The 26,868-nt window shown below is 39.0% G+C and overlaps 1 protein-coding gene across 4 annotated transcripts in view; it reads right to left on the minus strand.

Annotated features, from left to right (window-relative positions):
- The window catches only part of PHKB (phosphorylase kinase regulatory subunit beta), a 221,839-nt gene that overhangs the window by 144,884 nt on the left and 50,087 nt on the right, over positions 1–26,868 (minus strand). For all 4 annotated transcript variants that reach the window (XM_040982753.1, XM_040982754.1, XM_040982756.1 and 1 more), the window contains 2 exons: positions 24,589–24,696; positions 22,335–22,415 (listed from right to left, as the gene is read on the minus strand). In XM_040982753.1, coding sequence (XP_040838687.1) covers positions 22,335–22,415; positions 24,589–24,696 — 189 coding nt within the window. The remainder of the gene's footprint in view (positions 1–22,334; positions 22,416–24,588; positions 24,697–26,868) is intronic.

Genomic DNA, 26,868 nt, shown 5'->3' on the forward strand with positions numbered 1-26,868 from the left:
TACTGTTATTGATAATGTCCTGGTGAGTGGGCCTTTAACTGTGCACAGGAGTACAATTAAGCCCATGCCATTTCTAGACATCTTATTGTGTGTCCATCTGTTGCCCTAGAATCTGGTCCAGACATGTAGCATGCCTTGGGAAATTGCTTGATAAGAATCTTAGAAATTAATGTAAGTGATGGGAGTATGAGCTGAAACTGCTATGGCAAAAACTATAGTTAGTATGACTCCAAAAGGTTAGCCTGTGTCTGCAACTCTTTAGAGCATAGAAAATGTAGCTGTTTTAGCCGCTTTTATAATTTTTTTAACTAAAGGAATTATAGGGTGATTTTATTAATATCGGAGATATGCTTTTGATTGTTATTTGATTGTTTATGGGGTTATAGAGCCTGTATTTATATGGGGATTTGATATTTGAAACTTTTGTCTTGGATTTTTGTTTTTCCCCTGTAACATACTTCTCTCATTAAATGATGGGCAAGTTGTAGAAATAGAAATATAGTAGAAATATATTATTAATTAGTAGATAATCATATGCGCCTTGGCTGTCACCCAGTGGCTACTACTGCAGAATGAATAGTGGCTTGCTTTGAAGAAAATGATTATGGTAACTTACAGAATTACCTTTAAGAGCACTTGGTTAACCATGAAGTAAAAAATAAAATAATCAAACATCTGTGCATACCCACTTAGTCATGAAGTACAAATAGAACAAACGATCGTACAGAGGTCTGTAATGTGTCTGAGTAAATAAAAAGGACAGCTTCTTCTTGAGCTGTTATAAGAGGTCACCAAGTGACAACGTCCATGTCTTTTCTTATCGCCAACTCCACACACCCTACTGGAACTCGCAACTCAGCTGAAGCTGGCCTCCAGCATGGGGGAGTCTTCAGTAATATGCATTATGCCTTTGTTTCTTCTTTTGTTCTTGATCATTGTACTTCTGGTTAGCAGAGTCTTCTCCTTGGGGCAGGTTTCTAAGTGTGTCACCCACAGGTCTACAGTTCAATTTTGCTAATTGCAGTTGGTACCTGGCTCTTTGTTTGCAGTCACTTGTACCACTCCTTTCCAGTGAGTTCTCATGTTAGATTTCCACAATGGTCTTCATAGCCCCAGCTCCTTGCTCAGCACTCTACCTCCTGTAATCCTGTGCTATTACTACTATGTTATCCGTACATTTTTCCTAGTTCTGGTTCATGCAGTTCCCAGAATGATAGCGCATGCACAGAACACTGTTGTCCCAGCACACTATACCAAATTGCACCTGATGTGTAGCTTGTGGAGTGCTTGATCTGCTGGCCATTAGGTCTGGAGGCTATCTGGACCTATTTTGGTAGAACCTGAAGGATGCCACGTCGTTGCAATTCCTTGAACTCAAAATGAGTTTGGTCCCACCTTAGTGCATGTATAGTGCAGTCCCATAGCCTTTGCCTCTCTACACACGATAGCACCAAATTTGGCTTTAGTGGAGGTTTGGGATGTGAAATCCACCCTGTTCCCACATTATCTGTTTGGGATCTGCCACCCTGTCTCTGCTCCTGTTCAAATCAAACAAACCAGTAGGACAGGCAGTTCTTTGGCTGGGTTTACCTCCCGAGTTCCCAGTGAAATCCCATTCCCACCTGGTTGCTGTTGGCATTCGGGCGCCAGTGGAGTTCAGCTCACCATTTGCTGAATGCTGCTGGGGTATCTGGTCACTGCAGTATCATACTGTTATCTCTGCTGCTTTCCTGTGTCCATCAGCTTCCAGGTGCCCCTCTGCTGTTGGTCTGCGCTCTCCTGTTTCCTGGAATGCGTCCTCTCTGCTTCACCCTAACGTTCCTCTGTTTAAATGTGTCTTCACACTATTCCGCCATCTTCATTATTTTCCTGTGTGTTTTTAAATCCTTAAAGCTTTTATGATTTTACAATCTTTAGTGTGACTGAGTCCCCTCCCTCTTCCAGAAACAGTAGTTGCTGTAAAAGAAAAATTCTGGGGAACTTTAGTTTATCTCAGAAAAACCTTTCCTGAAATCCAACGTAAAGTAGTTACAATCCCTAGAGTATTTGGTTGTCATTTCTCCTTAGTTTACTTCTTCACTCTGGTTTTTATGTCCTTGATGTCTATTGATTTGATAGGTAGGGTGACACAGAAAGAAAAGGAGATAAAGAGGTCTTATGTAGTACCACACTCCTAATAACCACTAATGTCTAGGTCAAGGACAGGCTTAAGTCAGAAACCAGGATTGTCCACTGGGTCTTCCACATCAGGGACAGAGGCCTAAGCCTTTGGGTCATTTTCTGCTGCTTTCTTAAGCACATTGGCAGACACATGGATTGGAAGTGAAACTACTGGAATTCTAATCCATATTGCGATATCCGAGGTTGGCACTGAGGCAACAGTGCTATAAAACTGGCCTCAGATCTTGATCCTTTGGATCACATGTCCTGGACTTAGGGTAATTATTTCTGCCAATAATATGGAAATATTGCTGTGACTTACTTAGTGCATGATAATCCAAGATTCATGATGTTAATACATCTTCTTCCTGCTAGCCATAATCTTGATCACTTACAGTGGCATATGTCACTGTAGATTTCATTCACAGAAATTTCTACTGTAGCAATTTGGGGGGCTGGTGTTGTGGAATTGTGATGAGGTTCAGCCAGTAACACTGACTTCAAAGATGGATGCAGCTTCACATTCCAGCTATTTCATCTCTAATCCAGCTCTCTGCTGATGTGTCTGGGAAAGTAGTAGAAGATGGCCCAGGTGCTTGAGTCCCTGTGTTTATGTGAAAGTCCCAGGAGAAGGCTTTGGCTCCTGATTTCACACACACATACCTCTGGCTGTTAAAACCTTTGGGAAGGGCCCGAAGCAGTGGCACAAGTGGTTAAGGTCCTCGCCTTGCACGCCCGGGATCCCATATGGGCGCTGGTTCTATCCCAGCAGCCCCGCTTCCCTTCCAGCTCCCTGCCTGTGGCCCGGGAAAGCAGTCGAGGACAGCCCAAAGCTTTGGGACCCTGCACCCGCGTGGGAGACCCGGAAGAGGCTCCTGGCTTCGGACGGCATAGCATCAGCCGTTGCGCTCACTTGGGGAGTGATTCATCAGACGGAAGATCTTTCTCTCTGTCTCTCCTTTCTGTATATCTGCCTTTGCAATAAAAAAATAATTTAAAAAATCTTTAAAATAAATAAATAAATAAATAAAAAACCTTTGGGAAGCAAACCAGTAGTTGGAAAACTCTTCCTTTCTTTCTCTATAAAAGTCTACCTTCGGGCCCAACGCGGTGGCGCAAGTGGTTAAAGGTCCTCGCCTTGCACGCCCGGGATCCCATATGGGCACTGGTTCTAATCCTGGCAGCCCCGCTTCCCTTCCAGCTCCCTGCCTGTGGCCTGGGAAGGCAGTTGAGGACGGCCCAAAGCTTTGGGAACCTGCACCCGCGTGGGAGACCCGGAAGAGGCTCCTGGCTTCGGACCGGCGTAGTATCGACCCGTTGCGCTCACTTGGGGAGTGAACCATCGGATGGAGGATCTTCCTCTCTTTCTCTCCTCCTCTCTGTATATCTGACTTTCCAATAAAAATAAATAAATCTTGGGCCCGGCGCGGTGGCGCAAGTGGTTAAAGGTCCTCGCCTTGCACTCCCGGGATCCCATATGGGTGCTGGTTCTAATCCCGGCAGCCCCGCTTCCCTTCCAGCTCCCTGCCTGTGGCCTGGGAAAGCAGTCGAGGACAGCCCAAAGCTTTGGGAACCTGCACCCGCGTGGGAGACCCGGAAGAGGCTCCTGGCTTCGGATCGGCATAGTATCGGCCCGTTGCGCTCACTTGGGGAGTGAATCATCGGACGGAAGACCTTCCTCTCTGTCTCTCCTCTCTGTATATCCGCCTTTCCAATGAAAAAATAATAAAAATAAATCTTTAAAAAAAAGTCTACCTTCTAAATAAATCAATAAATAAACCATTTATTTAAAAATATTTATATGAGAGACAGAGATAGGTATAAACAGAGAAATCTCCTACACTCAGGTTCACATTTCAAGTATTCGCAACAGCTGGAACCGAGTCGAAGTCAATGCTAGAAGCAGGCAACTAAATCCAGATTTTTCTGTGTGAATGGTAGGATCTGTATTAGCAGGAAACGGTTCTCATTTATACAGTGGGAACCTTAATCCTGAGTTGGATACAAGAACCAAACAAAGGCACTTTCATTTATAGAGTGGGAACCCTAACCTTTTAATAGCTAACAGGACTGTGTCTCATCTCCCTCTTCTACATTTCTTAACTGATATCCTACAGTAACACATTTTTGTGCACCACTGTTGCAATAAACGTTTAGAATGTCTCTAGGAATGAACTTCCCAACCATGTAGACTTCACAGCACACAGAAAGTGAATTTGTACAGCACACTAAGGTAATTAGACAAGGTTCCTGGCAGAGCGGTTGCTGGACTTGAAGACAGAATAACCCAGCCCCAAACATACCTTCTGGAATTTAAGAATTTGGCATTTCTGCAACTTATTCCTGGTATGCAAATAGGGAAATCCTAATCAATAGTTTTATTTGAAAGCTGTTTTGCGACAAGATCATAAAATGCACCTTACACTTAACTAGATGCTCCCAAATTCTTCTCCACATAGTAATGGGAATATGCACTCATCCCAATCACTTACAGAACTCTCACAGTTTGGCATCCTTTAGAGATACTTAGAATCAACCAACTCTTTTATTACACCAATATGATGAATATGAATTGGTAAATCATCAGGATTTTATTTGAATTCCCTTGATTATGCTGCCTAATTTGCTGTAACTAGGCTTTTCATCAATGATTATTAATGCAGATCTTTATATATTCTGGATGCAGAACTTGTGTCAGATACATGTATTTCAAACATCTTCTCATCAGCTTAATTTTCATTTTATTTATTGTTGTTTCTGATGAACAATTGTTAACTGAACGAATTAAAATCATGAATTTGTCCTTGTGTGTAGTTTATACTATTATGTCTTACTGAAGAAGGCATCATTTTGGCCTGGAGTGGGAAGAAAGATCTCTAAAGTATCCTCCACAATAGTTTTCAAAGTGTGATACTGGAATTTGGAGAGACCATGAAGTCAAAATATTTTCATTGTTATTCCCTCAAAAACGTAAAAATGAGCTTTCTAGGGTTTATGTGGTATGTGATACGGCATCAAAAGCAGCTGGGAGAATCCAGCTGTCTTCCATTAAGAGCAAAACAAAAACTATCCAAAAATGCAGAGTAATGCTACTTTTTCACTCAATTATTTTTATTTTGGAGAACATAATTATTCTCACAAAATACCATATTTACATTAGCAAATCGATTTTTTCAAACTAATCATCTTAATGTATCTTTAAATTGCTAAAGCAGTAATTATTACACATGCAAAATAAACAACAAATACAATATAGAGGTTCATTCACGTTTTCTTAGTTTTAACAGTCTAAGGAAATTTTGAGATCAAAACGTTTGAACATCACAGCTCTACAGCTATAATATTTTCCTATCCCATTCATGTAAATGGAGGCAGCCACAGTTACTTTCTAAGAACGTTCATCGTGTTGCTGTTTGAGGCCTTCATTTTTATAAATCAAGCTCCTAATGTATACGTAAGCCTGAAGTGTGTGCCAGATCTCTTTCGGGATTCTCAGTTCTAGTCCATGGGCTGTTTGTCACTGTACCAGTATCCCATGGTTTAAATCCATGTATCATTGGGCATGCAAGTAAGATAGGGCATTAACGTGAGTCTCCTTTACTTTCCCTTCTTCATAATGGCCATTCATGTTTTACAGTTCACACTTCTATAAGAATTTCAGATTGTATCTGTCAAACTCCAAGAGGCTTAAGATTTGCTAGTTTTGCCTGCATGTCTAGCTACGTGATTTACATTAGTATTTATGCAGATCATCTTCTTTGCTACCACTTAAGTTGTACAATATTGTCCATTTGCTGTTATGTTCATTTCCTGGTAACTAACAGCAATGTTCCTTTAAATCACGCTTATTTTCTAAACCAGTTATCAATCTCTACAGATAAGTTACTAATCTCCCTTGTGAAAAAATACATCTAAGCACTGTGGCTAAGCTATTTTTTTTATGATTTTTAATAGCTTAAACAGCAGTCCACTGGATTTATTACGTAAACAGTAGCAGCACTGGAATTTTATTTCCACTTTTCCTATTCATATGCATTTCTTTCTCACCTAAGGTTATCTGCACAATATTGAATAAAACTTACATAATATTCTTTTCCTGTCCTTGAACTTACAGGGAATGCTTCTAAAAGTTGACTATTCTATACCCATTTTGTAGGAATGTTTTCATCGGGCCTAGCATGCTAGCCTAGTAGCTAAAGTCCTCGCATTGCATGTGCTGGAATCTTACATGGGTGCCAGTTCATGTCCCGGGCTGCCCCGCTTCCCCATCAGCTCCCTGCTTATAGCCTGGGAAAGCTGTCTAGGATGGCCCAAAGCCTTGGGAACTTGCAAGCGCATGATCTATCCTGGATGCCTCCTAACTTCTCAGGTCTCAGGCTCCAGTGAGCGTCGAGCCTGACAAGGTCATATTCTCGTTTTTATGTCTGAGACTGACTGGACTTTTCAGTGATCTTCATCAACAAGTGGGAAAGAGTCTCTCACCTAAGGATCCTCTCATGGCACTGCCACCAGGCTTTTCTTCAGCCTTCCAGTGGCACACTTTTACCTTTATTCACATTTAACATATGTTATATATGTAATACATATTTAATATATTATGAAAGGAATGGCATATAAAAAAAACCTTGTGATTTTCTGTTACGTCATTGTCAGTTACAGTCATGAACCTTCACCTGTGGTGAGGATTTTCTGCACTCAGTACATGGAACATTTATCTTGCTCCCTGCCATTCTGCCTTCTGCATTTGGAAGGATCTTTGAAAAGTACACTTCACAACTTGAGACCTTACACTTGGTGTCTAAAGTCCAAAGACAGCATTGGAGGGATGGAGTCCTAAACTGTGTCAGAACTCAGTTAGGTTAGAAGCTGCTTTGTGCTGAGAACTGGTTGGTGTGTAGGGAAAATAACTAAACACATCTCATCACAGAAATGACTTGTGATGTGACAGTACAGTCATGAAAGCTGTATTTTTGGTTTTATTTGCACACTATTGGTTTAGGTCAAATACAACTATCTGGGGGGCAGCACAGTGGGTAAGGCTGTCACCCGTGACACCGGCAGCACAGGTGGGCATTGAGTTGTAGCCCTCTTCTCTACTTCTGATCACATCTGTAGCACAGGTTGGTGGGGCAAATTAGTTGCACAGGTCACTTAGGTATTTAGGCTCCAGCCTTTCTTCGCCATGGGCTGATTATCAGAGGGAATGGGGTTAGAAGACTTGGGCATTCTGCAGTGTGGACTGTCACACATGAACTCTTGCTTTTTCAAAATCCTTGTATAATGAAATTGGCAAAATTATAACATCCTGTCAAAGCTGATAGAAAAGCTAATTATCATTTTAATGTTTTGACATGATTGAGGAAAATGACACTCCTCTTCTACAACAGCAATAATGTGTGGTCATAAATTTCAGGAACACTAAAATCAATGAATAATTATTTTCTCATATAAAGTGTACCCTGACATCTCAATTTATAAAAATAATTTATTCTCGGAGAGGAGTTGTTCTTTTAACAGTTACACTATGGCAGGTAAAAGTGTTCTGTAATAGAAAACTGTCACTCAGGAACTGTAAAATTTCAGGAGAAAATGGGTAATTTATGTCATCACAATTAAAAAAAAAAGCTCTTATTCAAAACTCACAGGCCTTGCCAAGTCTGGAATACTGCAGTTAATTAAAAAAAAAAAAAGAAGATAGATTTTTTTTTGTATTATCCTATTGTAATGTCGTATCACACTGGACATGAAGTAGTGAAACAATTTTAAATGCCTATAAAAGGCATTTTAAAAGTTTTTAAATAAATAAAGTGAAAAGTAAAAAGAGAAAATCAAAAGTTTTCCTTTTAGTTCTTCTAGATATACTTCCCACACGGAACATGAATGACAATAAATGACTTTCAGAACTAGGAAACAATTTCCTCAAAGCGTGTTACTAATAGATCAAATACCTGAATAGTATGTTTATAGGCTAAGCTTATCATCAGTTACTTAACTCCCAGCATGACTAAGACTCGACAGCTAACAGTAGCATATACAATCCATACATGCTGTGAAGAAGTGATTAAGAAAGGATTAAAAATAACTGTGGTTACCAAAATGATTTTTCTACCACATCAGAATATTAACACCTTTGCTGTATTTAATTCTTAGCTTAAAAATGCAGGAAGATCATTTAGCCACATAGAAAGGGAATTGTTCAAAATTTCAGTGTTAGTTGTCATTCTTCCTGTTTTCCTGTTCAAATAAGCTGGAAAAATCCCCAAAAGTTAAAATTTTAGGCTACAGCTCATGTATTATCATTCAAAATTTGCCTCATATCTAACAAGGCAGCATATTTTACTTTGATCAATTCATATAAATTTTGCTTCATAATAAGTTATTTTATTCTGCCACAAATATTTTTAAAAAGTCTTTGTGACAGTTTTATTTGAAGAATAAAATAGGGTCTGGTGTGGTAGCCTAGTGCCTAAAGTCCTCGCCTTTCATGTGTCAAGATCACATATAAGCACTGGTTCATATCCTGGCTACTCCATTTCCCATCGCAGCAGCTCTGCTTCCCTTCCAGCTCGCTGCTTGTGCCTCGAGAAAGCCTTGAGACACTGCACCCACTGGGATCCCTGGAAGAAGCTCCTGGCTCCTGGCGTCAGATCAGCTCAGTTCCAGCCGTTGGCGGCCACTTGGGGAGTAAGCCAGCAAGATGGAAGATCTTTCTCTGTACCTGCTTCTCTCTCTGCAAATCCAACTTTCCAATAAAAAAAAATAAAACTTAAAAAAAAAGAATAAAATAACTTTTATTCTTTTTATTTATCAAAATTGCCTTGTATGGAATTATGAGGTAATTCTTATTCTGTTTTTTAACACTAAAAATTCTTACACGGGAGCTGGGAGTTACGCCTTTTGGGACTAAAATATTGGCATTTTCTGGTTGCATAGAGAAGAGGACTCTAATATACATGGCTATATATATATATTATTATTAATTTACATTGCTTATGACAGTAAAGGATGCTTGTGAAACATTATGGAGAAACTATGGTATTAGTAATTGTCCTCAATAACACATAAATTGTTTGCCAAATGTCAGTGATTGTTTTATGTCTTAGATAACTATATTGAAGTCAACAATAAGAAATGACAATGAGATGAGATCATTCTGTTTACTATGACTCAAGCAATTGTCAATATTTTTATCTCCAACCTTTACTTCAGTAACAAATAATATTTCGGAATTTGTCTGACAGACATTATTCTTTAAAAAAATCTATAACCAGTAATATAGGCTCATGAAAAATAACTCCCCACATAACTGCAATATTTTGAACCCAGACACAGTGAAATAACAAACAAAAGCCCCAAAACATGTATATGTAACCAGGATAATTCATTTAGTAGAAAACAGGGGCTCAGCCCGGTGGCCTAGCGGCTAAAGTCCTCACCATGAATGCACCCGGATCCCATATAGGCGCCGGATCTAATCCCAGAAGCCCCACTTCTCATCCAGCTCCCTGCTTGTGGCCTGGGAAAGCAGTCGAGGATGGTCCAAATCCTTGGGACCTGCACCCATGTGGGAGACTTGGAGGAAGTTCCTGGCTCCTCGTTTCGGTTTGGCACAGCATCGGCCATTGCGCTCACTTGGGGAGTGAATCATTGGACGGAAGATCTTCCTCTCTGTCTCTCCTCCTCTGTATATCTAACTTTGTCATAAATAAATAGATATATCTTTAAAAAAATAATAGAAAACAAAGTAGGTTATAAAAATTTTGAGAAACGGAAAACAGCTAAAAAGCTTATCTGACTCAATCGCACCTTTCCAGGTATGTCCAATTTTAACACCTATTTTCACTCTTTCAAAGTGCTGCAGAAATGACTGCCATTGTGGCTTAGCACATAAAGTCTCCATCTGCAATGCTGGCATTCCATATGGATGCTGACTTCACTACTTACATTCCAGCTTCTGGCTAATAGCCTGGGAACAGCAGTGTATGACTATTCAAGCTTTAGGTTCCTGAAACCCACACGGGAGACCAGGATGAAGCGCCTGGCTTCGGCCTGGCCCAGCCCTGACCCTGCCAACCATCTGGAGAGTGAACGAACAGATGGATGATCTCTTTTTCTGCAACTCTAATTTTCAAATAAACACATTTTTTTTAAAGATTTATTTACTTTTTATTGGAAAGTCTGATATACAGGGAGGAGGAGAGACAGAGAGGAGGATCATCCATCTGATCATTCACTCTCCAAGTGGCTGCAATGGCCAGAGCTGAGGTGATCCAATGTCAGGAACCAGGAGCTTCTTCTGGGTCTCCCACAGAGGTGCAGGGTTGCAAGGCTTTGGGCAGTCCTAGACTGCTTTCTCAGGCTACAAGCAGGGAGCTGGATGGGAAGCAGGGCAGCTGGGACATGAACTGGCACCCAAATGGGATCCCAGTGTATGCAAGGTGAGGACTTTAGCCACTGGGCTACCACACCGGGCCCTCAAATAAACAAAGCTTAAAAAACAAATGTTATTGTTTTATAGATTACAATGCATTATCTTATTGCATTGGACACAGTGTGTCAGAGATTGCAATAACATTACAATACACAGGTGCTGTTTTCCAGATTGACATCTTTTCATCTCAAATTAAGGCAAACATGTGGTATTTAACCTTTTGGGATTGGTTCATTTCTCTTAGCTTAATGGGGTTAATCTGTAACGGGGCGGGAATGCAGAGAAATCTTTTATCTTCCCTAAAAAGTGTGAGGAAACGTGAAATATAGCTTATCAGGATCAAATCTGGTAACTCACAGACAACAGACTCGAATCGGCACTAGACAATAGTAAAGCTACACAGGCATAAGTGGGGAATTGGAAGCGACCCTGAAAGCCTCTTAACAGGAGGTCATGCGTATGGAGCACGGTGGGGGGAGACCCTAGAGTGGAGCGGGTGGACAGGAGGAGGCTCATATACCAACCCTGAGGACTCCCAGATCCTCACCAAGGACTATCAGTACTGATACCAAGGACTACATCCCAACCGCTAAGGAGACCACGGGGAATAGGAATGCCTTCAGAGGCCGAGAACTGTGAGGTCACCCACCCCCATATGGAGTCTCCACAGGGGATGGGAGAAGTTCAAACCCTGCCGTGCAGAAACCAGCGTCATTGGAACGACAACCAGGAGCCCTGAGCAATCTGCAGAAACAGAAGAATAATAAACTTCCTTCGGGACTAGGGAGGTGGGCTTTCTCTGGTCCTAGCCTAGCTCTGGCTCTGGTTCCCCACCCTCTCGCGATGACCATTAGGATCGCTCCAGAAACCCCTCAAAACAAACAAACAAACAAAAAACTTAGAATGGACAGACAACAATAAGGAAAGTTTAGAATCAGACAGGAAATGGTCAGCGTGGATTCACTCATATCTCACTAGGTGGGACAGACACAAAGATTAGTTATGCCTCACTGGGGCACTGGGGATTTCTCTGCACACCCCTCCTTAAAAAAAAAAAAAAGTTCTGTACCTAAACCGATGACTTGCTAGAGTTATAATCCACTTCAGCGAAATCATGCTTCAACACTATAAACAGCTAAATACTAAAATGAAAATAGACACGAGACAGCTGAATAGTAATCCATAGCCATTTTGAGGTGTATAGAACATAGCTGAACATAAGCCAAAACTGAAATGTCTATGAAGAAGTCACAGGATGCAGTTGAGAACCTGCATTTTCCTATTAATGTATTGGTTAATCAATACCATGCCTATTAATGCCATAATGTTATAAATTGTTCTTGATGTTATGTTGGGGCTTTTAATTGATTGGGATGATACTTTGCTGGCTTTGCCTTCAGACCAGAGACGGTCTCACCAAGAAATCGTTGAACCCACTAGGATAATAAGACACTGGACTCTATGCTTGGTAAATACTTCCAATGAAAGAACCTCAACTGAATTTGAACTGTGGTAATGCAACAAGGTGGAGAAATCCACCATGGGGGAAAGGTTCAGGGAGGGGTGGGGGGAATCCCAGTGCCTATAACACTGTGTCACATAATGCAATACAATTAATAATAATAATAAAAATGTTATGTAAGCTCTCCAATGTGTGAAATGAAAATATTTGAACCTCCTTAAAATCTGTGAGTCACACTTAAATTATAACAACCCAAACAGCCAAAATATTATAAAAAGCTCTGATCACTAATGAGCAGCAAGTTGCATTAATTTTTTTTTTCAATAACAACAGGTCACAGCTATGACACCTGCTTTAAAAGACAAGGATCAGCAATAAAGTAAGGATGAATCACCATTTCGGTTAGGAAAAAAGGTTTCCAAGATGTGGAAATTTCAAGAGCCGGTCAGTTGGATGACTTTGGATGAGGATACAGAATGGAGGAAATAGACAAAACATCTGGAGGTGGGGTTGCTCCTTCAGAGGACAAATGTCTTCCAATGAGGTAGCATTTTTCACATAATTTTAAAATAATCACATGTAGCAGATAATGAACATGCCCATCTAGTACTTACCATATAGTCAGTCAGAAGTTAAAGGGATTTTCAGTGAAAAATACATACCAGAGTTTGAAGATTTTGCACAAAACCATCTACAATATCTTGTTAATCATTCTTTTATGTTTATTAAATATTGAATTATTATTCTACATAAACTATACAAAGTAAAGCACATTATAACATTACTTCCATCTATCTATATTATTTGGCTTCCAGAAAATGTTAGTTTACATACATGACTTACAATATGCTTCTTTGGGATAGCATGATTGTAACAACAAAAAAACTCCCCATTTTCTCAGCAACCAAAGTCAGGTAGCGCGAGCTGTACAAGCACTCTGATCAGTAAGGAAAAAGCAAAAACCTGTTGAAAAGTCTTTGATATTTCTGATAAAAGCAGCAATTTCTGATTAAAGGAAGCTAACAGATCCCTTCTTAGGAACTATCTTCATTCTTTTTAGAACAGCCACTTTGAGGTAATAAAGAAAGTAAGATAAACTATTAGTCATTTTGAGGCAACTCAGCATATGAGGAAACAAGCACACTTTTTTTTTAAGCTACTGGAGCCACAGTAAACAACACAGGAGGAATTAATCTAAGACTTCCTAGTGAGTCACAATTTAGGAAGAACCAGGTAAAAGATCAATTTCAGTCATTCATCTATCATTTATTAGCAGGGACAAGCCACATTTATTCAATAGCATTTTATAATTAATGAATATAAGCACTTAAGAATTTACATATAGTAAAAAAATCAAAGGAACATATTTGGCTATGTGTATAAATTCACTGATTATAAAATCAATGAAGTGATAGCAATGTCAAGGTATTATTCAATTTTGAAAAATGTCTTAGAAATGTTATTCAAAATATATATCAGCATTTTGAAGAAGAGCATTTATAACAACACTAAGATTGCAACAACTTATTTCATGAAATCTATATGTCCAAAAGAAGGTATGGTATGCAATAGGTGTTTGCTAAATACTGGATAATGAAGAAATTCCTTTTATTTCATTTGGCATTTGGTAACATATTTCAAGCACATGGGCTCCCATTAGATGTACTGCACATAGACTTTTAAATGTAGTAACATGTCACAGAATATTAAAGCTATTTTATATAAATGATTTTAAAAATACATTAAGACTCCTGGGTTAACAGATGTCACACAGAATAACTAAACTTCAAGATGAAAGTGCTATGTGGAGAGATAAAACATTACATTAAACATAATTACTAATTATGCTTAATTTAATTCATAGAAAAGTAATTTTAAGAGTTTAGGAAAAGGATATTTAAAGTTGTTAATGTTGGTGCAATGTTTTGAAATTCACAAATTACTTTTTGTTAGACATATTTTCCACAAACTTTGTGAAGACCCCTAGCATTCTAAGAACATCAGAAGGCCATAGAAAAATGCACAGTTTAACAGAACACTTGGAAACAACCTGTGAAACCAGCCTTCCACCTTTGCTTCAAGTCAGGGATCTGGAAAACCGGAAAGCGAAAGCTGTGCACTGCAGATGAGCACCTTGGAGTCACACACAGAACTTGGGCAAAGGCTAGGAACTTACTGCTAAAATTGAGCTGCTCTGCTTCCAGCCAAGTTCCCCTAACAACATGCCTGGGAAAGCAGAAGAGGAGGCTCCAAATTTTCAGAGTCATATGTGTTCTTAGCTCCTTGCTTCGGCTTGGCACATCCCCGTCATCTGGGGAGTGATCCAATGGATGGAAAATCTCTATCTCTCTCTCTCTCTTTGCTTTTTAATAAATAAAATCAATCTTTAAAAAAATGCTGATGCATGGGAAGAACTACAGAACAGAAAGTCCTTGTATTGTAGCTCAGTTCCCAATAGCTAAGATAACAATGAACCCAGATGTCCATTATCTGATAATTGGATAAAGAAAATATGGTGTATATACATTGTGGACAACTACTAAGCCATAATCAGATCCTGATTTTTACAAGAAATCAGATCCAATGGAAACCCACCATGCTTCATGAAATAAGTAAGTCTCAAACAGATAAATATCACCCATTTCCTCTGATTTGCAGCAGGAATTAAGGAATATAAAAAATGTATAGGAATAAAATGGTCACTTTGGGATGTAATTATTGGTGTTAGTGTATGTTTATACTTTGATGAAACTGTGGTCGTCCTCTTTTATACTTCTTGAATGTTGTGATTAGGGGTGCATTAAACCTGTGAATATATGGCAGATTAAAATTATGTCTGCAAAAACTGATGAAGGGGGAAGGGTAATCATGGGAGTACCATGAGAAAAATATTGTCATCTTCTTAAAACTACAGAATGCACAAAATGATTTCTTTATATTAATTCAATTTTTTTTTTCAAAAATCTGAGGCTGGTGCTGTGGCACAACAAGTGAAGTCAGAACCTGTCAGCATTCCACATGGCTTCAAGTTGGAGATCTAGCTACTCAATTTTGACAAAGTTCCACTGTGCTTGGAAAACAGCAGAGGATGGCCCAAGTGCTTAGGGGCCTGCACCACCATGGGGCACCTGAAAAATATCCCTTGCTCCTGACTTCAGCCTAGCTTAGATCCTGTCACCGTGGCAAAATGGGGAATAACAATCGCTCTATCTCTGTAACTCTGAGTTTCAAAGGGAAAAATTTCTTTAAAACAAAATCTCAAAAACAAAACAAAACAAAAATCACTGTTTCCCTCTATCTCTGCTACTTTGCCTTTCTAATTATTAGTTAGATCTGTATATTTATAAAAGCAATACTGGTGTAGTCCTCACTACTGAGCTATTTTTCATATGTTTTATTATTTAGATTGCAATACCCCAAAAATAATAATTAAAAAAAAATCTCTGATTAGGATTAGGAACTGTTTTGCTGATTTATCTACTACAAAATCTCCAAAGATGACAATGCTAAAATAGCTTTTATCATTTATATACACAAGCTTCCAATTTCTATAATTAAGAATAAAACATGATAAAATATTCTTTCAGAGACAAGAGTAAGGAATAACTTATGAAGCCACATTTTTAGTTTCCTACATCTATACTATTTATCGAAACAGTATTTTCATTATTATTATTATTTCATTTTATGACACAGTTTCATAGGCTCTGGGATTCCCCTTGCTCCTCCCCAAACCCTCCCCCCATACTGGATTCCTCCATATTGTTATAGTAGTACAGCTCATAACCAGTCATGATTCCTTCATTGAGGGAGTGGATCATGCACAGAGTCCAGCATCTTATTGTCCAAATAAATTCAACAGTTTCATGGGGAGACCACCCTTGGTCTGAAAGTAGAGCTGGAAACAGTATATTTACATAAATAGATATGTGGAAAAGAACTGCTTTCCTAATGGAAATCTGAAACTTTACTCTCAGGTGATCAGTCTTCTATACAAACCTTGGCAAGTTTCTAAGGATCTTGCATGCTAGATAACTTATCATATATGTTGTTACAATTGCATGATATAGGAATTAAGCATGTAGACCTGGCCCAAATTAAAATGTTACTTTGGGCACGTGGTTTTTCCACAAGTTTTAAGAAATCTGTGAAGCTTCAACCACAATAAGTCATATGATGAAATTAGTTACCAGAAAAGTTTGAGCTCATGCAACTATTTCACCCCTTCTACCTTCTGATCATTTGTCTTTCAGAATGGTTCTTTTTCATACCTTGGTGCCATTCTTGCTTTATATTTCATTGAGAAAACAGGAACAATCAAAGGTGAATGCAACTGGTGTCATTGTGCCTACACACAACCATATACCCACACATGCCTTCAATTACACTGTTTTTCCTTTACATCTGGATATGATGTATTACACATTTACTATATATCCCCTTAAATGAAAAGCCATAAGCAAAATCAACAACAGGAATTAACATGTCACTGAGGAAATTAAAAGGAAATAAAAAAACCTCATCAATGACAGCAGTGTTAATCTGACCTCTAGAGATTATTGGTTAGCTGATTGTCCCCTGCTGCTTCATACATTTTCTTCCATTTGTTTCTAAAATGCTTCAATCTCATATTTCACTGATCTTTCCTTCATTGCCTCCTTTGCTGAATTCTCTTAATATTTTCTGTAACTTATATGCTATAATAATATTCCAAAATTAATTTTGTGTGCCATCATATCACAGTCTCCCAGGCCTTTAGGTGCATCCAAGACACCACTATTCAACTTCCTACCAGCTTATCCAATCACCATTGAGATACATCTACTTCATTGTTTAATTGCAGCATGTCAAACATAACAGATCCAAATAACAAACTCTCAACAGCTACCCATACCACTGCTATTCAGCTAACCCTCTTCTCACGTTCTCCAATATGTCAGTTAATAACCAAATATGTAGGTCCACAATTGTAGGATGATCTGATTCTACTTGTATGGTATATCCAAGATGCAATTACATCCACCAACAGAGTCCAAAACAAAATCCCCTTGACTGTTAACATAATTAGTCTCTCTTAACTCAACCCTTCCCTCTTCAAGAGCTGAATAAGTGACCGGGGACTCCTGAATAAATGCACTTTCATTTATGGTGGCAACATCAAACACATACAGAACTACCTGATAAACTATATTGTCAATATAACTAACTCTATAGAAGGCTCCAAGTAAAGAATTGTTAAGCCAAAATTTAGAAAAATTTTTTTAAAATATTTATTTATTTTTGTTGGAAAGTCAGATATACAGAGAGGCGGACAGAGAGAGAGGAAGATCTTTCATCTGTTGATTTACTCCCCAACGGCAGCAACAGCTGGAACTGCACAGATCCGCAGCAATGATCCCGGAGCCTCCTCCAAGTCTCCCACATGGGTGCTGGGGGCTAAGGCTTTGGGCCATCCTCAACTACTTTCCCAGGCCATAAGCAGGGAGCTGGATGGGAAGCAGGGCTTCCAGGATATGAACCAGTGCCCATATGGGATAATGGCACATGCAAGGTGAGGACATTAGCCACTAAGCTACTGTGCTAATTTAGAATTTTTAAGAAAAAACACTTGGCTATTTTTTTTCCTAAAATGGCAAGACACTGACTCGTGACCCTTCATTAATACTAAAGGCTACCACACTAAAAAGCAGTCAGCCTACTTGTTGTCTATGTGCCACACTGGAGCGCCTTGATTCAATTCCCAGCTCCAACTCCTAAATCTAGCTTCTTCCCAATATGGAGCAGTGATGGCTCACGGGAAACCAAGATTAATTTTCCCAGTCTCAGCTTCAGCCGTGGCCCACACCCAATGCTTAAGGGGGACTTAACCAGCAAATAAAAACTCTGAGTGTGAGCTCACATGTATATGTTTGATTCACAAATTTGTCAGATAAAATATTTTTAAATGGTTACCAAATTGGAGTCATGTTAACAGAATGATCCCAGAGAAGATACATTCGAGTGAATTTAGGCAGTTTCTACACTTCCATGTAAGATTTAGCATAAGATGTAGTACAGAAACACATAACTAACAGGTTAATACCTTAAAAGCAAAAGAAAACCAAACACAGAAAGGGAAGACAGAAATTTAATCATGTAAATTATCATTTTCAATGCATTTTGTAAAAAGATTTATTTTGATATGAAAGGCAGATTTTATGAAGAGAGAAAAAGAGGTAAAGAGAAGGTCTTCCATTTGAAGTTCACTTCCCAAATGGCCATAACGGCCACAGCTGAGCTGATACAAAGCTAGGGGACAAGATCACTCAGGCCCTCCTCGTGGATGCATCTTCAGCTGCTTTCCTCGGCCAGGACCAGAGAGCTGGGTTGGAAGTGGTGAAATTGGGACCTGAATTAGTCCCCACATGGGATGCTGGAGCTACAGCACATGGGATGAACCTGCCAAGCATTCTTACAACTTAAAGTTGTGAGATCAACCAAAGTATAGGAAGTTCCTTTTGTAACATAATCACACATATTTTCATGTCATTGAACTCTACTATAATAGCAAGAAAATACTACTTCTAAATGTAAAACAAATCACACTGCTATACAAATTTGTGTGTGTATCTTCGATTTAAAATTAAGATTTTCTGGACTCATTTCCACATGATTTTATTTTTTTTTAAATCTAACTGTAGATTTCTCTATATAAATGTCACAGAGTCAGGGAATTCTATACAGCAGTTATTACTTTGCTCCCCTCTAGTACATGTAAATGTGTTATTTTCATGGACAGACAGTAGGAATGACTTGGGTGAACATCATTCTCAGGGTGGTCACAGTGGCATAGCAAGCTGCTCCTCCACCTGCAGAGCTGACATCTCATAAGGGTGGCAGTTCATGTTCCAGCTGCTGCAGCCCTGGTCCACCTCGCGGTTAATGGCATGGGAAAGCAGTGGAGTATGGCCCAAATGTCAGAGACCAGGAAGAAGAGCCGGAGTGCCAGCTTTGGACCAGCCCAGCCCAGTTGAGGTATTTTCCATGGAAGATCTCTCTCCTCTCCCTCTCTCTCAGTAATTCTTTCAAGCAAAAATAAATAAGCCTTTTCTAAAAAGTAAAATAAAGAGTTTCTCTTCAATTAAGTAAAACAAACAAAACAGGCTTGCAAGGGAAGAATTACAAAACTTTGTCTCCTTCATACTTACTAATCTTTAATAAAAAAAAATCAGTGTTTGTAAATGTGCAAAGATTTTCATAAACACCAAAAAATACTAAATATGCACCAAGCATGATGCAATTGTGTGGGCAAGGAGACTGTTTAGAAAATAAGTACACACAGCTGATCCTGTCCTTAGGAAGCATAGTTCCCATCACCACAAACACAGGCATGTAATAATGCTCCTAGAACCTTCTTGAGGGTACACACATCCCTTAAGATAATAGTACTTACTGAGAAAACTACACCATGAATTCAGCATTTGTAAAAACAAAAGAATCAAAAAACATAATGAGGGGCAAAAAGAAGGAAAATAGCTCATTAAAAAACCCAAAGACGGGCCCGGCAGCATGGCCTAGCAGCTAAAGTCCTCGCCCTGAATGCGCCAGGATCCCATATGGGCACCGGTTCTAATCCCGGCAGCTCCACTTCCCCTCCAGCTCCCCTGCCTGTGGCCTGGGAAAGCAGTCAAGGACGGCCCAAAGCTTTGGGACCCTGCACCCGTGTGGGATACCCAGAAGAAGTTCCTGGCTCCTGGCTTCAGATCGGCATAGCATCGGCCGTTGCACTCACTTAGGGAGTGAATCATTGGATGGAAGATCTTTATTTCTATCTCTCCTCCTCTATGTATATCTGACTTTCCAATAAAAATAAATAATTACCAAAAAAAAACCCACAGAGATACACAAAACAAAATACATAACATTACATATATATCATATGCTCATGCACATGTATATAAAATATGCACAGGTCTATCTCGCACCTCTACATTCTTCAGTCCTCAGAAAAACAAAGTGTATGGCCAATCTAAAATTTAATAGTAAATAGAGAAGAGAATGAATGATAGATTCCCGGCTGCTTGTCCACTTTGTCCTATGATGAGAATATATTTAGTAACAAGAAGAAATTCTGATCCAGGACCTAATACACAATTTAAAAACAAAATGGTCCCAAGTGACACCTTACAAAGGATTAAATTTATCATAAGAATAAATTTATATAGAAAGAGCTTCAATTACTAAAAGAGTTAATGCAAGTCCTCTACTATCTAATATCAATATGTTACAAGGCGTGTCACCCACAGGTCTACAGTTCGATTTTACTTATTGCAGTTGGTACATGGCTCTTTGTTTGCAGTCACTTGCGCCACACCTTCCAGGTTTCAGGTCTGAGCTCTGAGTTAAGCTTCCACCACAGTCTCAATGGCTCCAGCTCCTGGTTCAGCACTCTCCACCTCCTGTGAGATCAGGTTGTGGCTACACCATTGTCTGTACAACTTTTCTCCCTGTTGGAGCAGGTCCCAGAATTAGGGAGACACCAGGTGTCCCAAATAACCAGATTGCTGGTGGTGCTGATCTTGCCAGAACCTGCTGGCCGTTTGATCTGAGGGCCAACCAGACCTATTTTGACCTGTACAATGCCAAAGTAGGTATTATTTTCCCTGTTGGACCAGTGTAATGCACTGAGCCGGAAGTGAATTGCTCCTGAATCATGCACAGCTTACTGTTGTCTCTCCAGTCTCAAACTTTAGCCACACTGTTCAAATTGGTGCCTGATGTGCCACTCGTGGAGTTCTGGATCTGCTGACCATTAGACCTGAGGGCTGTCCAGATATATTTTGGGTGGAGCCCGTAGGATGCCACATTGCTGCAACACACTGAGCCAAAAATGAGTTTCACCCCAGCTTAGTGCATGCGTAGTCCCATTCCACAGCCTTTGCCTCTCTACACAAAATGGTACCCGATGTGGCTCTGGTGGGGGTCTGGGCTGTGAAATTCACCCCGTTCCTAACACCAGCTGCTTGGTCTGTGCTCCTGGTCAAATCAAACAAATCAGCAGGACGGTCAGTTCTTTGCCTGGGTTCACCTGTTGAGCTCCCAGTGTACTCTCCTCTCCTTCCCACCTGGCTGCTGCTGAAGCTTCAGCCGGTGATGGAGCTCAGATCACTGCTCGCTGACTGCAACTGGGGTAACTGGCAACACCACACCATTGTCTCTGCTGCTTTCCTACGTCCATCAATCTCCAGGTCCCACTTTGCCATCTGCTTGTCCTCTCATATGTCCTTGAATATGCCCTCTCTGCTTCACCCTGGCTAATGAGTCTGTTTAAATGTGGACCTGCCCGATTCTGCTATCTTGTCCCTCTCAAGTAAATAAATCTTTTAAAAAATTTTAAAAGGAAAAAAAAAATTGAATGATTGGATACACTGAAAGGTGAAATTATACAATGAATCATCTGGACAAGCCATAATTTGATATTACTAATTTCTTATTATTTTTCTGCATAATTTGTCTTGACCTGTAAATAGGATTTATCCATTATATAAAACTGTAAATGTGTAGAATGTAAAGATGTACAAGACTATAAACTACTGACAGGAGGACTATCTATTTCCTAGTACTCTCAGTACAGTCCAAAGATAATTTTGGTTATTAGCACATAATGTAATTATACAGTATGCCTACTCTTTAATGGAGTTTTCATTATACAAACCACATCAAGAATAAAAGCTATTTTTAAAAAAGCCCCATTGTGGCACATTTCCAAATGTGTCAGCATGTGTGCCTGAGTGTGGTTTAAGCATTATTATCTGTGAAATAAATGTGTCTCAACATTGGAATATAAATTCTTTACAATTTTCCCATTAAGAACAAGAATATGGCATTTGTCTTTAGAAAACATAAGGAGCCCTATTGAGGTCTACAAATAAAAATAGCACAATAGGATGTTTCTTTGTGCTGTTAAAAGGATGGCTTACAAAAAGACATGAGGACGCTGAGGGTATCTGCCAGTACTGTTCCCTTCCATTGTTCCTGAAATTGTCTGAAAGTTACACATCTTCTATTTCAGATCATTTGAAATAATAAAGGATTAAAGCTTTACTACAAGTTCTATACAATACACATTTTTAAAAATGAAGGGAAAAATATTAAACACTTTTGAAAGCTAAAATATTTTCTGGTTATATGAATCCAGGAATAATTCATCTTTATGAAACAAAAAATATATTATTAAAAGTAAAAAAAACACGCTATCACCAGAGACAAAAATGAATTATAGAGAATTTGAGGAAACCCTACCTCATCAGTATTGTAGATGATCTGGAGTCCCGAGGAAATCATTTCCACAAGGTAAAGGAGGTAGAGGGACACTGCATTGATCTGAAAGGTCACAGTAAACACAAAAATAGCTATGAAATCAAATGTTCAAGCTAAACTTACAAGTCTTTTGCTTTAATACTGTCACTCAAAAACTATTTCCTTTCCTGTGAAATAATGGAAGTATAAACTTAATTCACAATGAAATCAAAGCTTTGAATGTAAAATTCTAAAATCCTTATCCTATTCCTTGATTAGGAAAGTGGCTGAAAGTAGAACTATTGATAACTATCTCTACAGCATGTCTTTGCTAACATATACTTTCAAGCTCTGAGTGTAATTTATTTTTACCTCAGAACACCTTTACCCCAAAAGAAGCAACAGAATAGTAATCTATCTCAAACACAGGTGAGTGAAAAACTTATTTGGTAAGCAAGACATTATAACCATGCCAGTATAGAAATAACAATATGCAATCCATCTTGAAATGTGCCTTATCTTCAGAGAACACAGCATTTATATAATACATTAATATTCATCAATATAAGTCTACTAATTAAAAACAGATATATAACATAAACAGAAAAACACAAAATCATAGCTACTTTTCACTTTAATGAAAAAAAAAAAGGTTCTCATAGAATCTTCAGTGGAATATATAAATTATTAGATACAGAAGGAGTAAAGATAGAGGCCACAACAAACGCCAACCTAGCATAACCACTGAAGGTTTGGATCACAAACTGTATGGATAAAGAAATACGTACAAAACTATCAAAGCTAATTTCCAGGTGTAGCTCTATGAAACAATGGACTGAGTGGGGAAGATTCAGGCTAACGTGAGGTGGCATCATCCAGTTGGCTGGGGCTCTACATGTTACAAAAGAGGCAAAGAGCAAATTCTTGCTTCTCTCTTATGCGGTCTCCTGCCCTGGGATAAGTATGCAAGGTTCTCTAAGACAGCTTTCTTGAGGACACTGGGCTTGCTGAGTCGTCCCACTAGGAGTAACGGTATCAGGATCTCTGGTTATGAGGCTTTTTAAAATTTGGACTACTGGCAGCCTTTATGTCCCAATTTGCAGATGGCTGCATGGGACTTGTCAGCCTCATGGTCCTGTGGCCTGACTCCTCTGACAAATACCTTCTTGTGTATCTTCACACACACACACACACACACACACACACACACACACACACACACACACACACACAGCTCTATCTCTCTGGAAGACTCTAATGAATGAACTTAGAGAATGTTACACTTAACCAAAGATACTACATATACACGATCTTATATTATGTAATCCCTTTATATGAGTATCAAGAATTAGTAAATACACAAAGACAGTTGACTGGTGTTTTTCCTACAGCTGTGGAATTCAGGGTTTCTTTTTGAAGTGATAAAGACTGATTTTGATAACTTTGTGAATATACTTCAAACCACTGAATGATACTATTTAAATAGGTGAATTATACCATGTGAATGATGTCTCAATAAAGCTGTTATTAAATGTGAAAAAAGGCAGCCCAAAATTTTAACTTAGCCATCAAAATGCAAATGCCAATTTAAGTCCATTGAAAAGAAGATGTAAATCTCTCCTAGACAAGCCTAACATAGATTAACATTTCTCTTTAAGAGTCCTGGTGCCTTGTGTCTGCCTCAGTTTGCCCCTATTCCTTTCTGGGCAACTGAGAAAAAAGTTGGCGCAGTAACTTCCTGGTGCCCAGGAAAACCTGGACAAATCAGCAATGTGTGCCACTAGTATCTGGCATTTCTGGTCTATGCTGGATGCCTCCTAACTTCTCAGGTCTCAGGCTCCAGGGAGTGTCAAGCCTGACAAGGTCATATTCTGGTTTTAATGTCTGAGACTGACATGAACTTTTCAGTGATCTTCATCAACAAGTGGGAAAGAGTCTGAGTGCACTGCCGGCCTCACCTAAGGACCCTCTCATGGCACTGCCACCAGGCTTTTCTTCAGCCTTCCAGTGGCACACTTTTACCTTTATTCACATTTAATATATTACGAAAGCAATGGCAAATAAGAAAAACTTGGGATTTTCTGTTATATATTATCAGTTACAGTCATGAACCCACACCTGTGGTTAGGATTTCACTTTTTTTCTGCATTCAAGGTTCATTTTATAGTTTCATTTTAAATAAAATCTAAAATATATTTTTTCTTAAAATTTAAATTTCTACGCATGGAAAAGAAAAGTTGTGATTTCTCCCTTTTACCTGAAGATGACCATATTCCTCATAGGACAGTAATTCATCTCCCGTCTGCACATTGAAGACAGAGTGGAGACAGGTTGTTGGGCGTGGATCTTGCTTAAACTGCTGGACCTGCAATGAAATAACCAATTCAGAGAAGGCTGATAATTCACATATTCATCTAAGACTAGTACACATACTATTTTTCATTAAATATTTTAATGCAGAAAACAAAGTCTTAGGAGGAGTGAACAAGGCAGAAATGGGACCATTTTAAACAATAAGGGTCATTAGTACAAATTTAACAGTGAACATGAGTATGAACTACTACTCCGCAAGCAGAGCAACTCGAGTGTAATCACGAGCATGTCAATGAAGGAGAAATGGCTTTTGCCATGCTTTCCATCTTATTTTACTTTGGAGTAAAATGCTGAATCACTTTGTGAAGCAGGATTTCATGATTGTAGTCCACTGTGCTATTACCTGGAAACGCTGGCATGACACTCCAAATAAAAAAGGACTTGAGACCACATTCTAGTTCGTAAGTGTTCAAACTTGGTACATAATTTCTCTAAGGATCACAGATTTTAACCTAGGCATCTGTTAACAAGTTATCATTTTTCTTTCTGCATACACGCTCATAACTCAGACATTAGTTCTAAACACAGGTCACATCCATATTTACTAACTAGACATAAAATACTTTCTGGAATTATACTGATAAATGATCTAACACACAAACATCAATGACAAAAAAAAAAAAAAACATACAACCATTTCCTTAGGGCCTGATTCAGTTCTCCCTGGCAAAATGTGTCAAGTACTGTGTAAACCTCAGAGGATAAGATAAATAGGAAACAAAAAATAAATACAATTAAGCATTGCTCTATGTAAAGGCAATGATTTTCTTCTCTCTGAAGAGATGTAAAGGATGATGATGATACCTAGATGGTTCTAATATTGCCTCCTTTTATTTGGTAAAGGAGCCATCTAGAATCCTACTGTCATTTGTACCCATTGTGTAGAAATAATGCTGAATGGGTTGTATCTCTTTAAGATCACGTGGGATCGCTGATTTCTGCAAAAGAAAACTAAGCATTCTCATCTACTTAATTTTCTTCTTTTTCTTTCATTTGATTCACCATTAACTCCATAATTCATGTCATTTATTTTTTCTGATTAAAGTCTAAGTTTCCCAGGATAAAAAAAAAATGAAAAGAAATAAAGAATGAACCCTATTGTCTTCTCCATCTTTCAAATAAAATTTTCTCGTCCTTAAAACCAATCTCAGAGACATTTTTACAAATTCCTAACCCAATTTCTGATTCCTTTCTGAGGACTCCCATATAATATTAACTATTTCCCTCTTGTACTTTTATTAGTTGTCTTTTTCTCCCAGGGATATTGAGAAACATGAGGATATTTCCAAAAAGTTCACGGAAAATGGCATTAAAAGATGTTTATTATGATGTAAAACTGTTTTGAAATCTGTTCAGTTTTCACAATACATGTTTTTCATCAACTCTGGAAGATTTCACAGGCATGGATTTCTATTTAAACTTCTGTGTTTGTGCTTCTGAGTGACTCTTTCTGCAGGTTCGTGGCCTATCAAGCAGATCTGAGCCAAAGCCAGGAATTCCATTTGGGTCTCCCATCTGGGCAGCAGGGACTGAAGCACTTGAGCCAGTATCTGCTACTCCCCAAGTATACTACCAGTGATCTAGGTTGGAGGAAGCATAGCTGGGATTTGAACCACACTTGAACATGAGATGCAGGCATTCCTTTAAAGGGCCTGCTGATAGGCCTAGGAGCAGCTTCAGAACAGAGGTAGACAGTGCTGCTTGCTGCCAGAGAATCCAACCACAAGACCAGGTTGTCCCTACCCCATATTTCAACCAATCTTCTTAGTAACTTATGTAGTAACTAACGGCTAGTAATTTTAACAGTCATGCTGGAATAAATATCCTCCATAAGAACCTGGAGGACAGTTTGGAGTTTCTGGGCTGGTGAACCCATCAACATGGCAGAGGACTGCAGACCTCAGAAGACAGGCACACCAAAGCCAGGTACTCAGGACATTTTTCAATCTTGTCCTGCAGAACACATCATCAGCCAGTTCATTTGAATCTTTCATCGTATCTTTTAGTGAAATCAATGATAAATAGCGTGTGCTCTGACTTTTGTGGACTGCTCTAACAACGTTTAAAGCCGGCTATGAGGATCACGAGGATCTCTGGTTTTATCCAAGTCAGACAAAATTGCGGATAACTCCAGGGAGCTTCCAGTGTGACTGCTGTCTAATGT

Source organism: Ochotona curzoniae, unplaced genomic scaffold (assembly GCF_017591425.1).
Source record: "Ochotona curzoniae isolate NIBS_2020 unplaced genomic scaffold, NIBS_Ocur_1.0 contig_3622, whole genome shotgun sequence".
NCBI lineage: Eukaryota > Metazoa > Chordata > Mammalia > Lagomorpha > Ochotonidae > Ochotona > Ochotona curzoniae.